This window comes from Mustela putorius, unplaced genomic scaffold (assembly GCF_011764305.1).
Source record: "Mustela putorius furo isolate JIRA1106 unplaced genomic scaffold, ASM1176430v1.1 tig00000460_pilon_pilon_pilon, whole genome shotgun sequence".
Lineage (NCBI taxonomy): Eukaryota > Metazoa > Chordata > Mammalia > Carnivora > Mustelidae > Mustela > Mustela putorius.
The window spans coordinates 13,916,682-13,939,647 of NW_025421389.1; the positions used below are offsets into that span (position 1 = coordinate 13,916,682).

Genomic DNA, 22,966 nt, shown 5'->3' on the forward strand with positions numbered 1-22,966 from the left:
CCAGAATTGTGGGGAGAGGAGATGAGAAGTGCTCAAAGAGAACAAGGGGGAGTACGGACAGATAGAGACGGTGAGAGCCAGTGAGTGAGCAAGACAACGCATCATCCATCATATTTAATGCTGAGCATTCACTCGGGGCCAATTCCAGGCAGAGACTCTGGTTGGCACTGGGCCTTGGCCCAAGGGGAAGCTGGGATCTCTGAGCTAAATGGCCTTGCGTCTGGTCTAGTTGCAGAAGATGCTGCCAAACCTCACATTAGCCCGAGAGAAGAGGTCTTGCCCTGAGCCACCAGGGCCGTCAGGACCCTGCCCTGTAGGGAGTGAATGCAAGGGGAATGAGCAAATGAAGTTTCTACTCTGGGCTTCGACTCCCAGAGGCAGAACTGGAAATAAAAGTCTTGACCGGGGTTAGGGGGCGACCCTGGCATTGGTCCTGACCTATTCACAGACCCAGGTGAGGGCAAAGCCCTTCTGGGATGGTATCAGTGCTTCTGGAAACACAGATTCTTCAAAGGCCTAGAGGCTGCTCTGAGAGGCCCACAGAGCCTCAGTGGCAGGCCCAAGACAGGGGTCAACTCCCTTCTCAGTGAAGCCTTCCCTGACCCTCCTGGATAAGAGTGAGTACCTCAGCCCAGAACTCCCTGTGCCCCTCGGTTTCTCCCGTCTCGTGCAGTTACTTCCGCATCTGCATGTGGACCTCTGCACCAGGAAGGACACAGGCCCCCTGAGGGCAAGTTTTCCACAGTGCCCTCTGCCCGACCCCAAACCTGTGGGACAGTGCCGGCCCCTGAAAGAGCCAGGAGGGAGAGTGAATGGCCACAGGGAGCCCTCTGTGTCTGCACCCTGTGGGCCAGTCACCTGGATGCTGAGGCTCTGGGACTCCAGGTGGGGTAAGGTGATGTTCCTGTAATCGCTTCCCGTCTCTCGGACCAGGTGGAGGTCCTGGCGCAGGTACTTCTGCAGGTGCTTCTCTGTGGCGGGGTAAACCACAGTTGTCTTCACGTCTGCAACGATAAACACAGCCCGGGGCTGCAAAGTGAGGTGCACTCTCTGCACAGGGGCCCACCACCGTCTGGTCCCCAGCACAAAGACCCCAACACAGAAGGGACCCCAACCCCGTCTCTGATTCCCTAATGAGAGGAGCCAAAGACGAAGAGGTTATGGTCAACTGGAATCCACCCGGAATCCACCTGGAATCCACCCGGCGCCTCATGTAGGTCAGCTCCTGCAGGGAATCACACTCAGCATCCAGGAGCCACAGGGTTTTTGCTGGTGGGATCCCTTGCCACTCTTCCCCCTCTGTTCTTGGCCTAAGGAATGAAAGCTTTTGGACACTCGTCACATAAGAAATTTCTTGGTATGTGGCGTTCTGGACCTGAAGCTGAAAATCTGACTTAAAGGTAAGGAGCCTCCCCTCCTGCAAAGCAGAGGGGCACAGCACAGTGGTTAAAGGCACGGACTCCAGAGCTGGACTACGTGCATTCGAGTCCTGGCTCCACCTGTTCCTGCCTCAGGACCCTAACCCCTGCCCAGTTATTTAACCTTTCCAAGCCCTGACTTCCCCATCTGTCAGTTGAGGATAATAATAGCTCCTATGTCCCAGAGTTGGGAGGATTAAACAAGTTAATACCTGAGAAGCAAGGAGAACAATGTCTGACACAAAGTAAATACAATGTCAGTGCTGGTTATTTTTTTTTTAAAGATTTTATTTATTTATTTGACAGAGAGAGAGATCACAAGTAGGCAGAGAGGCAGGCAGAGAGAGAGAGAGAGAGAGAAGAGGAAGCAGGCTCCCTGCTGAGCAGAGAGCCCAATTCGGGGCTTAATCCCAGAACCCTGGGATCATGACCCGAGCCAAAGGCAGAGGCTTAACCCACTGAGCCACCCAGGCGCCCCAGTGCTGGCTATTGTTAATCGGCCTGCCTCAACCGTGGCACCATTGCCATTTTGGCCCTGATACTTCTCTGTTAGAGGGGCTGTCTTGGGCATTGCAGGATGTTTAGAAGGACTGCAGGTTTCTAACAGGAGGTTAGTAAAACCCTCTTTCCAGCTGTGACAACCAAAAATGCCTCCAGACAGTGCCAAGTCTCCCCTGGGGGACAAAATTGCCCCTAGTTGAGACTTGCTGTTTTCATCAGCAGGAAATCTTGTAGTCTTCCCAAACAGACTCTAGGCTAGGGTCCCAGTCCAACACCACCTGATTTGGGTTATATCCTTTCCCTATTTCTAATAAGACCTGCTACAACTGTTATCATTCATATGTAGTGCTTAAATATGGATGTTAAGGGCAAGAAAGGAAAACGGTACTCTAAAATCAGTCAGGATGTTTCTCAGAAGGCCCGTGTCCTCCCTGACTCCCTTGTCTTTGACTCAGAGTGCTCTCTGACGGAAACCCGAGGAAAGCCCAGTGGGCACATTTCAACACTCCAGAGAATTTCCACACTCACCTGCATACCTGCAGGTCCAGCTAAGAACTACCAACCTTTACTTTCGTACCTGGTCTAAGGATGTAGGTGACTTGAATCCCCATTTCACAGGAGTCAGGATTCACCGGTATCATGTGGCAGAGGTGACACGGGACCTGGGGTCACCTAACCCTAAAGCTGGTGCTCTCCCACCACCTGCCAACTGGCCCCATATTACTCCAACAGCCAGTGGAGAAGGCCTGACATGCTACACCAAGCATATGACTTCTGGTAAGGATCAAAGGTCCATCGGCTCTGGTCCATCTACAAAGCAGCCCAGCACAAAGACACAGGCTCTGGACCTGAGCTGACATAATGTTCTCCCCTTCCTGACTGTGTGACCTTGGGCATAAAACCTCTCAGAGTCCCAGTTTTCTCATCTGTTAAAGAGTGGTCATAAAATCTGCCCCACAGAGTTGTCATCAACATTAAATAAAATATGTCATCTGGACCACTGGTGGCACTGTTGTCACCCCACTTCCTGGGCATCTCTGGATCTGATCCTGAAAGGGAGGCAGAGGCCTCCTCACAACCCTCTGGGCAGCAGCAAACAGATTCTCATTCCTCACTCCCAACACTCCCTAGGAGCCCTGCTAGTGGTCAAGTACACCCAGATCTCAAGACAGAAGAGAATGCCACCAACAGACCGAATGGCATCCCCTTAACTCCTGCAGTGGGCTCTAGAGAAATCCCTTATCCAAGAGCAGCTTGGCAGAGAAGAGCAGCCTGGGTTCCAATCCACACTTCGTAGCTACGTGACTGGGACATCGTTATGGGAAGTCAGCAAGCAGTGGATGGGAAGCCCTTAGAAAGTGTCCCCACAAAGAGAAGTGCTCTTCAGATGCTAGCTCTCCTTGTTGTGTTTGCGGTTACTCTGGTAGCCCGGGCTGGCAAAGCTGTGAGCGACGGCACTCCCTTGGTATGGGGGAGATGGCCGGGGACAAAGGCAGCGTGCACGTTGGAGAACGGCCTGCCCTGCCGGCCAAGAACACACAGCCCTGGGCTCCCGGCCTGGGGCTCCCTGTTCAAGATCAGAAAGCCGCTGGGCCTGTGAGCATGCCCCTGTCTGCCAAGGCTTGTCAAAGACTGCCCAGCCACCCAGGGTGCTGGGAAACAAGGGCCTCCCCCAGGCCAGCCCTCTCCTGCCTTCCCTCTCAGCGGCAGGGAAAACACAACAACGCAGTTTCCAACTGCTCACTTCCTGCCATCTTTCTTCCTTTTCTGAGGAACTCTGGCCTGGATGCCTAAGCCCCGTTGGTGGACTCTGAGCCCCTCAAAGCCAGTTTACCCCCTTGGCGTCCAGTCTCTGTCAGACCAACCGCAGAAGCCCAGGACAGGGGCAGGCCGGCCTCACACACTAGCATCAGGGGTAAGGGCTGGCTTCCATGTCCCCTGAGGGGATGCCACTCCCTCAAACCTGGACCACTCCCCTGGCTTCCTATCATGGCCCACATAGCCCTCTCTCTAAGCTCACTGACCACCATCTCCCCCTTGAGTCTCTGCCAGAGCCACACAGACCTCCTTACAGTCCCACTAACACAGCCCACCTCTAGACCTCCAACCAGCTGCTCTCACTGCCAGGCAGGCCTCCTGACCTGAGACAACGGCAAAACTCTCCAGAAGCCCAGCTTAAGAAGCTCCCTGTACCAAATGGCTGCCTGTCTTGCTCGCCTGCTTGCGTTTCCTCACTACCTGACAACAGAGTACGGATTTATTGTCTGATTCCCCCATTAAACTGTAGCTTCCAGGAGGGCAGGGGTTTCTCTCTGCCTTTAAAAAGTTTTTTAGGGAGGGGCGCCTGGGTGGCTCAGTGGGTTAAGCCGCTGCTTTCGGCTCAGGTCATGATCTCAGGGTCCTGGGATCGAGTCCCGCATCGGGCTCTCTGCTCAGCAGGGAGCCTGCTTCCTCTTCTCTCTCAGCCTGCCTCTCTGCCTACTTGTGATCTCTGTCTGTCAAATAAATAAATAAAATCTTTAAAAAAAAAAAAAGTTTTTTAGGGGTACCTGGGTAGCTCAGTCAGTTAAGCACCTGGCTTTGGCTCAGTTCATGATCTCAGGGTCCTGGGATGGAGTCCTGCATTGGGCTCCGCACTCAACGGGGTCTGCTTCTGCCTCTGCTCCCCACCCCTGCCAGTGAGCTCTCTCTCAAATAAATTAAAAAAAAAAAAAAAAAAATCTTTTATTTATTTATTTTTTTGACAGAGAAAGACCATGAGAGAGGGAACACAAGCACGGGAAGAGGGAAAAGGAGAAGCAGGTTTCCCGCTGAACAGGGAGCCCATCGAGGGTCTTGATCCCAGGCCCCTGGGATCACGACCTGAGCAGAAAGCAGACGTTTCACGACTGAGCCACCCAGGCACCCAATTAAAAACAAAAAAAAAAGTTCTAAAATCATTTTATCCCCAGCACCCAGAATAGCACTTGGCCTACAGGAGATACTCAATAAACACTGAACAAGTGGAAAAATGAAACTGGCCTTCTAGACATCAACACCAGCAAGGGCAGTTTTGAGCCAACGTTGAATAAAATCTCCTGGATAACAATCAGTATGTTTGCCAAAGAGTTTCTCACTGGCAGGCAAAAGCAAACACTGGTGTCTACCCAAATGCCAAGTCAAGGTGTTGACCTGCAAGGGAACCTCATGAGAATTCTGGTCAAGTGTCAATGCCCAAAAAATGCTCCAACCACCAGGTAAAAATATGTTGGGGAACAGGTGTCCATATGCAGTCTCAAAAATATCTCCCCAAACATTACTTATTAATGACAAAGGGACCAGGTGACCCAAGTTAACATAGCTCCGAATGGGACACACTGACTTCGAGTGCCTCTGGAAGGCTGTGCGGTGCTATTCTGGCCAAAATTCCTGGTCTGAATCTGATCAAGAGGGAGGGTCAGCCAGCCCCAATCCAGGGACATTCTACACGACAAGCAGCTTTACAACCCTTCAAAAGGGTTAAAGTCAGAGAAAACCAAGAAAGACAGAAGGACTGTGCTGGATTAAAGGATGCTATGGACTGGACTGGATCCTGGGGAAGGGAGGGGAGTTCTGCTGGAAAGATGGTATTGGAACAATTGGTAAAATTTAATAATGGTCTCGACATTACAAACCAGCCTTTAATGTGAAATTTCTGAAAACTGACCACTTCACTCTGGTTCCTAGGAAACACACACTAAAGCGCTTAGCAAGGAAGCGTATGACGTCTGCCACTTACTTTTCAGTTATAACAGTATAACAAAATATTGCACGTGGAGAGAGAAAAGGCAAATGTGGCAAAATGCCAACAACAGGGTTTTTTTTTTTTTTTAATTTAAGATTTTATCTATGTATTTGTCAGAGGGAAAGAGCAAGGGAGCAAAAGCAGGGGAACGGCAGGCTGAGGGAGAAGCAGGCTACCCGATGAGCAGGGAGCCCAATGTGGGGCTCAATCCCAGGGCCCTGAGATCATGACCTAAACTGAAGGCAGATGCTTCACCGACTGCCCAAGCATTCCAACAATAGGGCTGTAGGGTTGGAAATATTTTTTTCAAAATAAAAAGTTAAAGCAAAAAAAAGGTGCTGATAGCCTTTGGATCCTCAGAGCTAACTGCCTTCACACACACCAGGCACTGTTCTAAGTCCTATGTGTATATTAACTCATTCACTCCCCACAACCAATGTGAGGTAGGTATCATGATGCCCATTTCACAAAGAAAGAATCTGTGGTGCCCTCGTTCCCACTGCTCCGTCTGGCTCAGGACCAGGCTTCGGCAGTGGTACTGTGATGCCAACCCCATGGGTCAGCAGATGAGGCTTGACGACCTTCCTGGTGCCCTCTGCCAACCTCCACTTAGCAAACTGACTTACAGAGGCCACCTGTCCAGGGTGAGCAGGAAAGGCCACCTTCCCCACCCAGTTTTTCCCTGTGGCTAGAAAAACAACAGGGAATGCAAAAAAGACCCCCCAAAAACAAAAACAACCCCCCCCAAAACAAAACACCTTAGAATAATGTCAAACCCCTCAAACACCCATCTCTCATAATAGTCACAATACAATATAGCTGACCCTCGAGCGACAGGGGTTTGAACTGCATGGGTTCACTTACACAAGATGTTTTTTGATGAAAATGCAATAGGGTACTGGCCTAATATAAGTACATATTTGTTATGCTTCTCTTAATAACACTGTGTTTTCTAGCTTATTTCACTGTAAGAATACAGGAGGGGATGCATATGACATATAAAGTATGTTATCAACCGCTTGGGCCACTAGCAAGGCTTCTAGGCAACAGCAGGCTGTCAAGTTATGTGTGGATTTTCACCTGCAAGAGGGCTTTAGTCTGGGGAGAGCAGGACGTTTGGGGGGAAGTTTTAGCGGGAGGAGTTTCAACTGCATGGCAGATCAGCACCCCAACCCCTGCATTGCTCAAGGGACAATTATAAATTAAGAGGACTTCCCTGATATTCCTCATAAAGCCTGCCCATCTCTCGTGCTTTCAAGCTTTGTTTTTATTTATTTATTTATTTTTTAAGATTTTATTTATTTGTTTGTCAGAGAGAAAGATCACAAGTAGGCAGAGAGGCAGGCAGAGAAAGAGGGAAGCAGGCTCCCTGCTGAGCAGAGAGCCGGATGTGAGGCTCGATCCCAGGACCCTGAGATCATGACCTGAGCTGAAGGCAGCGGCTAAACCCACTGAGCCACCCAGGCGCCCCAAGCTTTGTTTTTATTTTTAATTCAAGGCAGGCTGGTGCATACGTTAGAGTCATATGAACTTTGGTTTTAAGTTTCCTTTTCCTCCCCACACACCACTTTCAATTCTTCCTGCCATTTCTTTGCTTTTGTACTCCTACAGTTCTAAATCACACATATTTTCCTTTGTTATTCCCCCTTGACTTTTCACTTTTACTATCACTTATTAACTTCCCATTATGGAAGACAAGGGTTTAGCTTTTTACCGGCACCTGCACACATGCCTGCAGACCCCCTGTCCCCCGCCAACCCTGTCCTCACAGTACAACTACGTTACAATGGTGGATAAATCAGTATTCACTGTCAGCACCACTGGGACGACTGAAATGCAGTGCGCTGCTAAATACGATGACTATTTTTCCTTTTTAGCACAATTTTTGGTATATGGAGTGAGTAATTACTCTTTTATTTGCTCACTTTTCTGTAAACTTGTCATTAATTCACCCCCACATGCACTTCTTCTGTTTATATAAATTTCCTTTTAATGTTAAAACTCGGGAGGAACATAAGCAACGTACCCTCCCGGAGCCTCTGACTCACTCAGCAGGTGCTGCGCAGAGCTGTGCTCTGGGACCTCCGAGGCACTCCACTGTCGTAGGGGGTGCCTCCCCTACTTTGCTTCCTGAGTCCACCATCTGCCTTTCCTGTTTGTATCTTGATTATACTACAGCAGTGGTTCTCAAACTTCATAGTGCATCAGAACCACCTGACTAAGGACGTCTGTGGTGGGGCCCACCAGTGTGCCTTTTTAAAGCAGTTCCTGTGTGTAGCTGCTGCCACTAGTCCTGGTCCCAGGACCAGACATCATGGACAATGCTAAAACACAAAGTCAAGTTGCTGCCAGAGCTAGGGTACAAGGGAGATCCACTTAGAGACTTGGAACATCTGAGAGGGTCTTTATTCTACTGTCACATGTAATTAAGAGTTTGGCAAAAAGAATTCTATGGTGGAAAGCAACGACCCTCAAAATCTGAAAGCTCCATGATCTTCTAGATTGTGATGCTGCTGTTGAGAAGTGGGAGGTCATTCTGATCCACAGTTCTTTGTATTGACCTGTTTTTTTGTTGTCCTCAACGTCCCAATAGTGCTAATGGATCTTGGAGTGGTTTCTACTCATCTCTTGAACTGGGTAACTGTTGAGGCCTTTCAATCTCAAAAATCATGTTCTTTAGTCCTGGGAAACAATTTTATTTCTTTGGTCGTTTTCTTCCCTACTTTCCTCCCTGTCTTTTTGGAACATCTATTGGGATATTCATCTTCCCCTTCCACTTTTCTTTTCTCTCCTGCTTTCTCCTGGCCGCTCTGCTTTTGAGTAAGTTTTCTTTAACTTCTCTTCTACTCAAGTTTTTGTTCTGGCTACATATATAATTTCTAAGAGCTGTTAAAAAGTTCCTCATTGGGGCGCTTGGGTGGCTCAGTGGGTTAAAGCCTCTGCCTTCAGCTTGGGTCATGATCCCAGGGTCCTGGGATTAAGCCCCACATCGGGCTCTCTGCTCAGCATGGGGCCTGCTTCCTCCTCTCTCTCTGCCTGCCTCTGCCTACTTGTGATCTCTGTCAAATAAAATAAATAAAATCTTAAAAAAAAAAAGTTCCTCATTGAGGGCATCTTAAGCATTTGATAGATTATAATTTATGTTGGACATTAACAACAGTTTTTGCAAATTTCTTCTCCCTACATAGTTTTCATTTCTTCACAGTTGTTCTCTTTTCCTTCTTATCTTTATCAATGGACATTATTCAAGTCTGCTCACCCTTGCCTGTCCACTCACTCGTATCTGAGGGCAGAACACCACAAAGCTGATGGGAAGCTCTGCAGAATATAGGTGTGTTCACCTGGAGCTTCATTTTAGGATGATCAGGCTGTGCTCTTGCACGACAGAACCCCCAAGACTCTGCCTTCTCGGTTGGGCTGGTCAGATTCTCTAAGCAGGACTCTCCCAGTTTTATCCATGGAGGCGTTAAGCCTGGCTGACAGCTGAGAGATGAGGAGGAGAAGCAGCTAGTGCATGAAAGGGGAGGGCACAGGATGACCTAACACTGCATATGTAAACTTCCACTTAACCTCTGAGCCCCTCCACCGCACCTATAACCTCTAGACCCTGTCTGACTCTCTCCAGAGGCTGGATCTCTGGAAGGAGCAGCTACCAGCCGTGTGAAGTGGGACTGGATATATGGGGCCTGCCGGCTCAGGTTTCCCTCCCGCACATCTGCTGGGTCAGTCACTCCTTCCCCTGTCATTTCCTAGCCTTGTCTCCTCTTCCTTCTCTAGCATAATTTTTTTGCAATGTAACTCCTTTAATGTCACTGTTAATGAGGGTTTGAGAGGAAGCAGATGGGCAAAATGCCCCCTTTTAACTGGAAGCCCACAGCCCTACCATTCTATCTCCCTTATAAGGATCTTAAAAAATTTATTATCGAGGGGCGCCTGGGTGGCTCAGTCAGTTAACCATCTGCCTTCAGCTCAGGTCATGATCCCTGGGTCCTGGGATTGAGCCCCACATCAGGGGAATGAGCCCCTGCTCAGTGGGGAGCCTGCTTCTCTCTCTGCCTGCTGATCTCCCAGCTCATGTTCCCTTTCTCTCTCTCAAGCAGATAAATAAAAACTTAAAAAAAAAATAAAGAAAAATGTATTATTGAAGTATAGCTGACATACAATGCTGTGTTAGTTTCAGGTGTACAATATATCGACTTGGCAATTCTATACATTACTCAACGCCCGCCCCAAGATAAGTGTAGTCACCATCTGTCACCACACCACGTGATCCAGTAAATCCACTACTGGATATGTACCCAAAGAAAATGAAAACACTAATTCAAGAAGACATACGCACCCCTGTGTTTACAGCAGCATAATTTACAATAGCCAAGAGATGGAAGCAGCCCAAGTGTCCACTGACTGATGAATGGATAAAGAAGATGTGGTCTGTCTGTACAACAGAATAGTATTCAGCCATCAAAAAGAATTGAGATCTCTCCCCTTGTGACACCACCAATGGACCTAGATGTTACTGTGCTAAGTAAAATATGTCAGTCACAGAAAGACAAATACCACACGATTTCATTTTTAGGTGGAATCTAAAAACAAAACTAACGACCAAACAAACCAAAAGTTTGTTCCACTTATAAAATAAGTCAGTCATGTAAAGGAAAGGTACAGCATAGGGAATACAGTTAATAAAACTGCAGGAATGACGTATGATGCTTTCTTTTTCTTCTTATCTGCTTATTGCCACCTGACCTATTTGTTTATTTATGGTTCACCTCCTCTAACTGGACGTAAGCTGCTTGAGCACAGACTTTGTTTTATATATCCTGCGCACACTGCCTAAAATGGCACCTGACACATATTAGGCCCGAACAATATGGTTACAGAACAGAATATATATTATGCCACTTTGTTTTTCAAAGAGCATGTGCATATGCACAACTGCCTACGCACGAGAACGCACAGAAAAAAAGTCTAAAATTCAGGACATGGGCGCCTGGGTGGCTCAGTGGGTTGATCTGCCTTCAGCTCAGGTCATGATCTCAGGGTCCTGGGATCAAGCCCCGCATCAGGCTCCCTGCTTAGCAGGGAGCCTGCTTCCTCCTCTCTCTCTGCCTGCCTCTCTGCCTACTTGTGATCTCTCTCTGCCAAATAAATAAATAAAATCTTAAAAAAAATAAACTAAAATTCAGGACATATTCTAAGATGTTGAAAGGTTATCTCTGGGTGGTGGAGTTATATGTAATTGTAACCTTTTAAAATAATTTTTTGGGGACATTCACTACACTTTCCAAAACAAATGTGGATCACTTATGTAACAATTACATTAAAAGCTGAAAAACAAGTTGTACCTTAAACAAGCCCCAGAGAGGTTAAGTAATTTGCCCAAGGCGACACAGCCATAAAGGGGTGGAGCTAAGATCTGAATGCAAGCAATCCGGCTCTTCTATGCAGTATTGCTTCCCCAATGCTCCAGGGCCACTGTTTCAGACCTTTCCCTAACAAACCTGTGGGAGCGGATTCTCCAAAAAGCAGCCTTATCAGATACGAGAAACGTGATTACTTCCAACCCCTCCCAAACACAGGTAAACAGCTGTCAGCAAAACCAAAGGGCATAATAAGGTGCCATAGAGACTGGGCTGCAGACTGGGAGGTCTGGAAATAACATGAGAATGTGCAGAGACCCAAGAGCAGCGCTGCACTCCCTGTGCTTCCAAGGGAGGGCTGGGGGTGGGAGCCAGGTGGCACATGTCCCTTGTCTCTGTGGGTACCCTGAGGTACTCATCACCAGGGTACATTGCAGCCAGATGCTGGGCTAGAACAGGCTTTGGTGGGGCACACACAGGGACTGAAGGCGATCCCACTTACAATAGGAGACCATGGCTGTTTCGACTTATGTGTGTTGTACCTGCCCCCCACTGCTCCCCACCAAAGATGCCGTGCTGGCTCTCAGGGAAGGATGCCTGTGGTGGGGTCCGAGGAGACAGGACCTGTGGTGGTCTTGCAGCCCTTGTGGGGCTTGGGGGAGCAGGGATGTTTTGGCTGCAGGGATGGCTGTACCAACGCATCCCAGATGAATAAATGAACAGCGGCCCTGTACACACAGTCCTCTCTGCAGCTCAGGCAGGCAGGCTGGTGTGCCCCTGGATAGGCCAGCTCTGTCCCGCCTCATAAGACCCTTAGGAGTCTCCTGAAAGGCCTTCTCCAAGAAATAAACCCACCCCCTGTCCTCCACCCAGACATGAGAGCCCAAATGCTTTCGGACGTGGAGGCAGGGCTAGGTAGAGGAAAAGAGCAGCTGCCTTTGTTGCTCTCTGCCAAAGCTCGCCTAGCCAAATCCCCAGGAAAACGCTGTTGCACATGAAACATGAAAATGCAAACCACAGACAGTCTGCTCTCCTTCCCATACACATGTTCAAACAAGACTGCTTTCCAGCCGTTACTGATGACTTCTACACGATGAGGTAATTTCTATGGCTCAGTCTGTGGCTTTTGCTCTCCTTTCATTATGATCAGCCAGTTTCAACTTATTTGACCCAGATGTGCAGGCTAGGGGAGCTGGAGAGAAGCAACAGCAAAGCATGATCCGCGTGTGAAGCCCACCCCACCTCCCACAAGGGCCAAGCAGAGCTACCCGGGGGACAGGGCAGATGACCGAGACTGGCAGGGTGCACTAGCAAAGAACCCGGGCAGAAGGACTGGCAAGGGAGAGGGGCTGCAGGGCCTCCTGGGGGACATGCATTACCTTCCCTCCTCTTGGGGATCTCCCCTGACGAGGTGACCCTCTCCTCAGCCCGGCCTCATGGTGGCCAGAGAGCAGGCCGGAGGCTGGAGAGGAGGTGGTCTGTGTCCTGCATCGCAGGGATGCTTAAAGTACTCAAGGGGAGGCCTGAAGAGACTTTCAGATCAAAAATAAACAGGGATGAAGGGTGTGGTCAGGATCCTACTAGAGGCTTTGGCCGCTCCACAGCAAACCTTCAAACCACTAATTACCTGTCTCCAGGGCAGCTCAGAGATGCTATTAGAGGCAGAGGAGAGGCACATGCTGATTTTAGCCAAGCCCTGGATCTGACAGGCTCCTTCCCTCCTCCACCTCCTCCTCAGTTCTCCGAGGCCTGGGAGGTAGAGGAGGCGTAAACAACAGGGCCCGATGGCTCACAAGCAAATTCGGCAACTCTGAATGCTTCTCCAGGGCTGCCTGCGGTGGCCTTTGGTTTCATGGTCTCAGAGGTGGCCCATTAGGAATGGGAAATGCTGCTATACGGTGGCTGTGGGGCTTACAGCACTCCACAAAGATCCATTTGAACACGCCTGAGAACTGGTACGGAATGAGATAATGGAGGCATGGACGGACAGCCCTGCCCTCAGAGCTGAAAGACCCCTACATCCCCATACACAGGAAGCAGCTATTCTGGGGTTAAGCAGACCAGTCTACAAAAGCTGTTGTACCAAACACTCAGGAGTTCCAAAACATGGCCCCTCTCACAACTTCCTGCCTAAGGGCACTTCCTTATTCACTCAGAGAGGGGCACAGGGACCCGGTCTCAGCGCAATACCCATGGACACTGCCACGTTGTGTGTGCTGGTAGGAAGGGGGCAGAAGATCAAAGGTACGGGGTATATTCCCCACTGAGAGGGGCCTCGGACTACCAGAATTTTAGATTATCACTCACTAAGGAGTCTGGATCAGAAAAGGACAAGAGAACCAGGCTGCCATAGGCTGGCAGCCACAGCCGGAGCCAAGCAATGAAGTGGAACCAGCTCTCCTGTTGGTAATCCGCCTTCACCCACTGGTCCTGAGTAAGCTGACTTTTCTGCTGACTTGAGCCTCAAGACTGCCACAGAGTCTTGGGACCTTGCCCCATCTGGGGGAGACAGAGAGAATGAGAACACCAGTCTTGTGGTGTTTCTTCACTGCTTCTGAATGCAATGGCTTCTCCTGGCTTCGTGGAAACCATGAGTCTAAACCGAGAATTGAACACGTGGCTTTGGCTCTCAGCTGAAGGGAGAAGTTGGGGACACAGAGAAGGCAGTACACAACGGTTCCTGAGCTGAGGCGGCAGAGGAAGGAGAGCAGGAGTCAATTAGACCACCAAAAGAAAGGAAGAACTCAGATTCTGTGTAAAGAATTTAACCCAGGAGTTAGGAGCCTTTCCATCTTGAAATGTCTGCTTTTTGTTATTCTAGTGTCCCTCTAAGCCCCAAAAGGGGCTTGGCTCCCTGGTGTCAGGAGCTCTGAAGCACCCAGGGAGAAAAGTGGACAGAAATCTGGCATCCTGGGGCGCGCTGCTGGCTCAGCTGGTTAAGCATCTGCATTTGGCGTGGGTCACAATCTCGGGGTCCTGGGATCGAGTCCCATGTCAGGCTCCCTGCTCAGTGGGGAGCCTGCTTCTCCTTCTTCTCCCCACTCATTGCTCTCTGTCACTCTCTCTCAAATAAATAAAATCTTAAAAAAGAAAAGAAAAGAAAAGAAATCTGCCATCTTTAGGTGGCTTCAAGTGATGAAACCAAAGGAGTAGATTCCTATGGGTTCAAAGCCCAGCTTATGCCAGGAACCTACCCTAAAGCTGTGTCCATAGTGCTGCCCTCACCCAGAACTCCCCTTCAACTTCCCACCCTCCCATCACCAAGTCCAGCTGTCCCAGGGGCCACTGCGTCCCCAGCCATGGGAGGACCTGCCCCTGCACACCCTAATCCACCCGCTCCCAGTGTGCACCCCTCCATAGTTCCGTGCTCTCCATTAGTATCTCACAGGCCATTTCTGTAAAGAGCTGTAATTCATGAGTTTGGGGTCCACGTATCTTGGGAGAATGCAGTACTTGCTGATGAACTGACAAGCCCCACACAACAAGGGTCATTCAGGCTGTGAAGGAGGGAGGCAGAGGCTCTATTCCAAGCTAATCTGATCATCTGCTTCTTTGTTTTGTTTGGTGATTCGAGGTTAACATCTTAAGAAATATCTACTCAAGCATCAAATAAATACATTCTCAAAGAATTCAAAAGTCTAATCCCCAAATCTTTTCATTGAAACATACACTAACAATAGTTGGGTATTTACTATCCCAGTCTTTAATGAGTTTACATATATATGAACATATCTACATAGAGTTCTTTTTTTACGATTTTATTTATTTGAGAGAGAGAGAGAGAGCCAGCGAGGGTGCACGCACAAGGTGGGAGAAGGGGCAGAGGGAGAAGCAGGCTCTCCACCAAGCAGGGAGCCTGACGTGGGGCTTGCTCCCAGCACCCTAGGATCATGACCTGAGCCGAAGCTTGGACCTCTGATGTTTAACCGACCAAACCAGCCAGGCACCCCAAGGTCTTTTCTTGTTTAAGTATAAATGGGCTGATCCTTTATGGACCTCTGGTCCATACCTAGCTGGCTCCAAGTACCCAGGCACAGAGGAAGGGAAATGAAGGCTCAACCAAAGGGCATCGAGAACAGCTGTACCAACTGGTTCCATCCAGTGCCACACCCTCATCCCAGGGGTAGGCACTTAAAGCCAGATGAAAACAGGAGGGCTGTCCTCCAACGACAGAAAGCCATGGACTAGAGCAGTGGTAGGCAAGCTTTTCTGTACAGTAAATATTTTAGGTGTTGTAGGTGATGCTGTCCCTTTTTCATATTCTTCTTAGTTTTCTTCTGTTTCAAATGCCTTGTTAAAAATGTAAAAACCATCCTTGGCTCACAGGCCATATAAAAAGCAGCAGCCCACAAGCTATAGGGGACAGGAGAGCAGGAAGGGTCCAGCATGGGCACGCTCCAGCGTGCCAAACAGCGCCCACTGGGCCTGCTCCCCATCCACACAGCACTGGGCCAGCTACTCATCCAGGACTATTGTGGAAATAGACCTACCAGTGGATGGTGAACAAAGCCCACATCAGCTCACCAGATTATCAGCCCGCCTCTTCATTTTTAAACATAAATAAGCTAACATTCACCAGACATTAAGAGAAAACCAGCGGCCTGAAAAAGAATGACCAAAATAAACAACGAGAAACAGATCCCAGAGGAAATGAGATCATGGAAGGGTCAGGAGATAATTTTTTAAATAATTCTAATTAGTGTGTTAGAGAATGTCAATTTGGACCTGTAAAGCAAGAGCAAGATGCTAAGAAAATGAAACAGAGAATCATGAGGGAAGAAAATTTAAAATATGATTGCGAAATTAAAACCTTCACTAGAAAGGTCTGGAAGATAAAGTTGAGACAATCTACTGGACTGTAAAAAGAAAAGAATAGTTAAAAGGAATAGGAAAAGTGGGAGAACAGAAGCAATACACAGGATCACTCTAGGAGACTAACATCTAATAGGGTTTTCAGTAAGAGGAAATAAAGGAAACAAAGGGAAGGAAATTATCAAAGAAATAACAGAAAAAATGTAGAGCGGAAGAATGACCTAAGACTTTAAACCAAAAGGGTCCAAAAGTACAATGAATGAAAAAAAAAATTCAACCATGACGCAGCTATACAATGCTTCAGTACACCTAAGATAAAGAGCATACTAAGATAAGCTTCCAGAGAAGAAAACTAACAAAGCAAGAAGAAAAAAAAGAATGAAAATGAAAAACCAAGTTAAGTGTAAGAAAATGAAAATCTATCATCAGATACCTTGTTAACAACAATGGATATTTGAAGTCAATAGATCAGTGTCTTTAATGTTTTGAAGGAAAAGAAATTTAAATTCTGTATTCGGTCAAACCATCAATCAAAAGTGAGGGTAAAATAAAGGATTCTAGGTTTACCTTTCATGTGTTCTTTCTGAGGAAGTACTTAAGACTGTACATTAGCTAAGTAAGAGACTAAAACAAGAGAGACATCAAATCCTAAGAACAGTCGATCTAACCCAGAAAAAGCTGTGACAGGAAGGCTAAAGTTGAGGGCCATACAGCAAGTCTAAAGAATCAGCTGTCCAGATTGGAGCAGCCGGAAAGAATGTTCTGGAAACAATATTTCCAGGAAGGAAGGACTTATCATGTAATGAATTATCAAACTAAGTGGCTGGATAATTTCAAAAACAGAGTAAAGGCTCAGGATTCTTTTAGTCACAATCAAAAAAATTAAAAAAAAAAAAAAAGAAGCAACTAAAAATTTTATGAAGGAAAAACATAAAATAATGGTTCAAATATGAAGTAAACTAAAAAGCGTCATGATTTGAAGAACTGCTGGAATGTGAGAACAGAACAACCATTTCACCTAGATATTCAGATGCACCCTCGTTCCAGGGGTCTGAGGGTCTCAAGCACTGGGCAGGTAGGAGAGGAACCAGAATCCTAGTCCTCTGCTTGAGTGTGTAGCGCACATTAATCTGGCCACATTAATGTAAGGCTGTTTACTGGTGGGCAGCTCAGAATCTACTTACAGACAAAGCACACAAGACTTGATTACAATCATGCAACAGAACATACCATAAACCATGTGAAATACAAGCATGGCGGACAGAAGTCAGGAGACAGCAAAGTAAGAGAAGGCTAGAGGCACGGATGGATATTCTTAACTGACAGAGTGACAGCCTCAAGGAGAGGGATCAAGGGCTAACAGTTGCAGTGTATTTAGGATTCCGAAAGTAATTTTTTAAAACCCTAAAAATAACAATATAAACAAAAAATACTGGAAGGAAGGCACCTGGGTGGCTCAGTGGGTTGAGCCTCTGTCTTCGGCTCAAGTCATGATCCCAGGGTCTGGGATCAAGGTCCGCACCTGGCTCTCTGCTCAGCAGGGAGCCTGCTTCCCCCTCTCTCTGCCAGCCTCTCTGCCTACTTGCGACCTCTCTCTCTGTCAAATAAATAAATAAAATCTTTTTTTTTTAAAAAATGGAAGGAGAGGGGAGGGAGGGTGTGAAATGTATAAAAAGGAACTAAACCTTTCCATCTCCATTGCGGAGGACTAAGAAAGTCAAAATGTGACAAATCATGGAGTTGCATTAGCTTATTTTTCAGTTAGGGTCTAGAGGAAACTACCAGAAGCACTAATCCCAGAAATTCTCTTCACGGTAGCTGCTTCTGGAAGGCAGGGCCAGGGTGGGGCAGAGTGGTACAAAAGCCTGTTCCAGGCCCTGTATATAAGCCTTTCAGTCCTATTTGATGACTTGACCATGTGACTGTATGACTTTGATGAATGGCCTAGCCCTATCACAGAGAGATCTATTCAGTAGGTCCAGATTCTGTATTCGAGAAAGCTCCGTAAGCATTTGTGATGAACGGTTCTAGTTAAAAATCACATTACTAAATAAATCTCTGAAGTTCCATTCAAACCTGAGATACTGTGGTTCTCTGCTCTCTCATAGGATACCGAAGCCCACTGAGGTGGGCTAACTAGCTATCAGATTCCCCATTTTTCATTGAGAGAAACTGAGTCTCAGAGCAATTCCATGACTTGCCCTGGTGTGACCCACTGGCTGTAAGCCTGGGGTGTTTCTCATGTTAGACGATGGGGCTCTTCAGTACTCAGCCCAGGAGGTAACCTTTCTGGCAAGACTTTCCCTGTTGGTCACTGTTCAGAGACCTGAACCTCTGCTGCAATGAGAGCCCTGCCGAGGACACCCAGAAGGGACGGGGCGACGAGCCCGTGCCAGTATGTGTAGGAGTGGAGCCCACAGAGCCTGGTACCAAGCCTTCTCCTCCAGTAGCTGGAGGACCTCCCCACACTGCCCTGTTCTACCAGGGCTGGCCTCAGGCTGCAGTGCACTCCAGCACAGAGAAGAGTCAGGCCCCACCACTTCTCTGCACCAGAAAAAAGACGGTACGCAGAAATACAAGTCTGCTAATGCCCAAAACCCAGAGGAAAGGAGGCCTCAGTCAAACACTTTCAGTCACAGTGACTGGAAACCAAATTTGAGAATGAAGGCAGGACCCTATAAATTAGTGGGGGAATATTCTCAGCTCTTCTAAGGACCTGCTGGTTTTTCTTTTTTGTTTGTTTTGGTTTTTTCTTAACTTTTAATTGGAAATACACTGTACAATATAAAACATGTGGGGCACCTGGGTAGCTCAGTAGGTTAAGCCTCTGCCTTCAGCTCAGGTCATGGATTGAGCTCCGCATCGGGCTCTCTGCTCAGCAGGGAGCCTGGTTTCTCCTCTCTCTCTGCTTGCCTCTCTGCCTACTTGTGATCTCTCTCTGTCAAATAAATAAATAAAATCTAAAATATATATATATATATATATATATATATATATATAAAACGTGTGTGAATACGTATGTATACATACTTTTACATATACATGTATGTATGTAAATATAAAAGATATACTGTTTTTTTTTGGTTTTTTTTTTTAAAGATTTTATTTATTTATTTAACAGACAGAGATCACAAGAAGGCAGAAAGACAGGCAGAGAGAGAGAGAGAGGAGGAAGCAGACTCCCTGCCAAGCAGAGAGCCCGATGCGGGACTCGATCCCAGGACCCTGAGATCATGACCTGAGCCGAAGGCAGCGGCTTAACTCACTGAGCCACCCAGGCGCCCAAAGATATACTGTTTAAAGACCTAAAATAAAACAAAAGAACACCCATGCATGGAGTGTGCAGCCCAAGAAACCGAGCACTCCCAGAACTTTGGACGTCCTCTCAGCCCTGTCCCTACCAGGGATAATCGCTTTGCTGAATAAGGCATTCATCATTTCTTTTTCAGTCTTATTAATTGTATTAATTATGCATGCATCCCTAAGCAGTATATTGTTTAGTTCTGTTGTTTCTCAACTTTATCTAACTGGAACCACCCTGTGTGTATTCTGTGTCTTGCTTCTCTAGCTCGAGGTGGTGAGATTCTTCAAGTATGTAGCTGTGGTTTGTTTACTTTCACTGCCTGAAAGAAGTGGCCCAGTACAGGGAAACACCTTGATTTACTTATCAACTCTATTGTTAATTGATATCTGGATTGTTTCTAGTCTTTTCTATCGTGAACACTACTACCAGAGGAGACTCTTATGGGAATGGAGAGTTTAAAATGTTCCTTCCCAACAAGCCCTCAGTCTGGACTCCAGGGGTCCCGGTTTTGCCTCTGCAAGGAGCACAGGGAGGACAACTGTGCCTGTAGCTAAAGTATCCAGAGTTCTCAGCAACCAAAGGAAGATGTCATTCCGAGGTTCCCTCTACTCCCTGCCCTGGCCTCACTCTCACACAGACGCCTTCTCCTCCTCTGAACCTGAGATTCCACACCCCTGGCTCTACATTGGGGAAAACAATTGGCCTTTTTAGACACGGTCTGGATTTCTGAGTCACACCCCTCTCCCTAACTACCCACCCCCTCCTTCCCCAGGTAAGAGAGAACAGAGATCTTAATGAAAGGGCTCCATTGACAGGCCATGGGCGTGAGAGCGTGAGAGCTGAAGAAGCAGATGATCCAGGCTCTGCCCTGTGCAGACAGCCGGGGCGGCACTGACATGCCAGCCATCTGGCCGGCTCAGCCCTCATGTTTGCCACATGGCCACAGGGGGAAGAAAGAAAACCTGCCTGTGGTCAGGGCCAGGCATTTTCCCATGTTAGCTATACTGCTCCACTTAAGGCTCATGCAATCTTAAAGGGAGAAACCCCATAATAGAAGATGACTAACCCTTACAAAATACCCATCATATGCCAGTCACCATGCTAAGTGTTTCATGTGCTTATTTCCAAGGGTTATAACCCATGACAGTGATGATGAAATTAATTTAGGAAGTTAAGACCAGCATTTAAAAGGAAACAGACAAGAGTGGAATTCAGTTGAAAATACTAAGGGTAAGTTTTGTTTTGTGAACCTTTTGTTTCTCTTATATCCACATGTGTTTATTCACAACTACTGGGTCACAGTGTAAGATGTATCTCACACTGTGGGCAGAGGCTAAAACATTTTCTTTTTTTTTTTTTTAAGGCGGGCAGGGGAAGAGGGAGAATCTTAGCAGGACATAGGGCTCAATCTCACGACCCTGAGACCATGACCTCAGCCGAAATCAACAGTCGGATGCTTAACCAACTGAGCCACTCAGGCGCCCCTAAAACATTTCCTTATGTCATTTGTTTTGTAACTATCCCAGGATATGTTCAGTTACTAACCTAATTTAACAAGAACATAACTGAAGTGACTTCCCCAACTACATCTGTGTCACACACCGCAGCCATCAACTGCCCCCTCAAGCTCCGAACAAAGCAGCCTCTTTTCTGTTCCTCTTTCCTCCTCCAGGACACATGCTATTCCTTTGGCCCCAAATATTCCCCCACCCCCCTCACAGCTCTGCACAGCTGGTTCCTTTCCATCCTGTGGGTCTCGGCTTGAGTGTCACCTCTGCAGAGAGCCCCCTAGGGCTCCCAGATGAGCAGCCCCTCTCTAGCTCACGGCCACTGAAACGCTTGTTTCCTTGTCTGCTGGCTGCCTCTGTCCCTGGACGACAACTCCAAGGACACTGCGAGTATCTAATGCACTCACCTAGCACAGCACCAAACGCAGAGCTGGCCCTTCACCTCTGTTAAATGAATACAAAAAACTTACCAAGTCTTCACAGCTGGTGAAACAGCAAAGCCAGGATTCCAGCACAGATGATATCTGACCCAGGGCTTGCTCTTCACCTCTGTACTACACTAAAACTCAGAAACAGCACGACACTGCCTCAAGCCACACTTACTTAGTAAGTATTAGCACTAGGACAGGATCTGAGCCTGACTCCAATGCCCTGGCTCTCTCTATGTTGTCAACAAGGTGGGGGCGGGGGGCATGAATGGCTCGAAGTGGCAGCCTCTTGGGGTCGGCTGAGAATTTGGGAGGGATAAAGGAAGAGGATGCAAAACCTTCAGGCTGGAAGAGAAGAAGAGATTTGCCAGTGAGTGGAGAAACAGCAGAAGAAATCAGGAGAGCAGTCAGCTCAGAAATGTGGGGTGGGGGTGGGGCTTCCCTGAGCAAGTAGTATTATGGGAAAGACATCTGGAAGAATAGCCAGAGATGACAGAAAATCTCAAAATGGCAACTGTGCAGAGGGCTCTGGGGGCTGAGGCCATAGGAACCATGCCTTAAGGCCTCTGCAGGCAGTGTTAAGAGTTGGTGACTCCAAGACTCTGAGAATGGAGAGGTGGGGCTGGGATCCAGAAGACTGGCACAGAGGCCAAAGGGGCCAGCCACAGGAATACTATGGCAATGCTGCCACCTCGTGGCTGTGGAACACTTGGCCCATAGGCAAAAACTGAGCAGAGTTGGTTTGTGGGTTCATTTTTCAGCAGCATTTAGTGAGCACCTACTAAGGGGTCGGGCTGTTGGGGACTGGAAGTGGGTCTGACATGGCTCTAAACTTCCAGGACTTCTGTTTCCTACACCCAGGCAATAACCAAATCCTGTTGAGTTTACTTCCCTCTTTCATAGTAACTGGTAGTATCCCACCCCAAACAAGACTGCAGGCAGAGTTGGTTGTCTAATTCATCTCAAGCTCTAGGACCCAGCACAGGGCCTACAACAGTAGCTACTATTCAATAAGCGCTAAGTGTTTTTAAAGACCTTAATGTATCTGAGTTGTCTCATATTTTACCTAGAAGGTACCAGGGACCTCCAAAGAGAGATATCAAGTTGGTGTTTATTTCAACGAGCCTGGAGTCCTTAGAGGGAGGGGTGGAGAATGGAGATGGAGAAAGAAACATGGGCATCACCACACACAGATGGTATTTAAAAACCAGTACTTCACAAAGTCTGACTTGCATGTGACTCGCCTGGGGGTTTCGCTAAAACAGATACTAATTCTGACCTCAGAGGGGGCCTGAGATTCGGACTATTTAAGAAGCTCCAGGATAATAGCCATATGGCTGGTCCACAGACCACACTTGGCGAGGGAAAGAATCTGGAATGGGGTTAATGAACTACAGCCAGAAGATGAGCTCCATGGTCTCTTTCTCTACATCCAGCAAGCGAAGAGCGGCATTTTTATTTCTAAAGCGGTGGTTTAAAAAAAAAAAAAGGAAGGAAGAATATGTGAAAGAGACCACTGAAGCGGCTCATAAAGCTTAAAGTATTTCCTCTCTGGACAGTAAGTCTGCCAAACCCTGATCTAGACCATTATCCAGTTCTGGACATACAAGAGAAAGAGAGGAGGGCTGAGCCCTGAAACAAATTTTTATGACTTCCACTCACTGTGCCTAGTTTGGAGAGGGAAAATAAAAGTAAAATGAGCTGCATGTATACTAATGCTTGTGCTAAGACAGTGAGCCCCAGACACGATCGATGAGTTCCCATCTGAGGCTCCCAGGGGATAGGGGGTAGGAGAGGGCAATACTAGGGAAAAGGAAGGAAATGTTTGGGGTTCTGAGTGGGGAGGAAGACCTGTAGTGAGCAGGATAACTG

At 47.6% G+C, this 22,966-nt stretch overlaps 1 protein-coding gene across 1 annotated transcript in view; it reads right to left on the bottom strand.

Annotated features, from left to right (window-relative positions):
• The window catches only part of DCPS (decapping enzyme, scavenger), a 38,651-nt gene that overhangs the window by 12,087 nt on the left and 3,598 nt on the right, over positions 1-22,966 (bottom strand). The window contains exon 3 of the mRNA XM_004750227.3: positions 859-1,004. Within this exon, the coding sequence (XP_004750284.2) occupies positions 859-1,004 (146 nt within the window). The remainder of the gene's footprint in view (positions 1-858; positions 1,005-22,966) is intronic.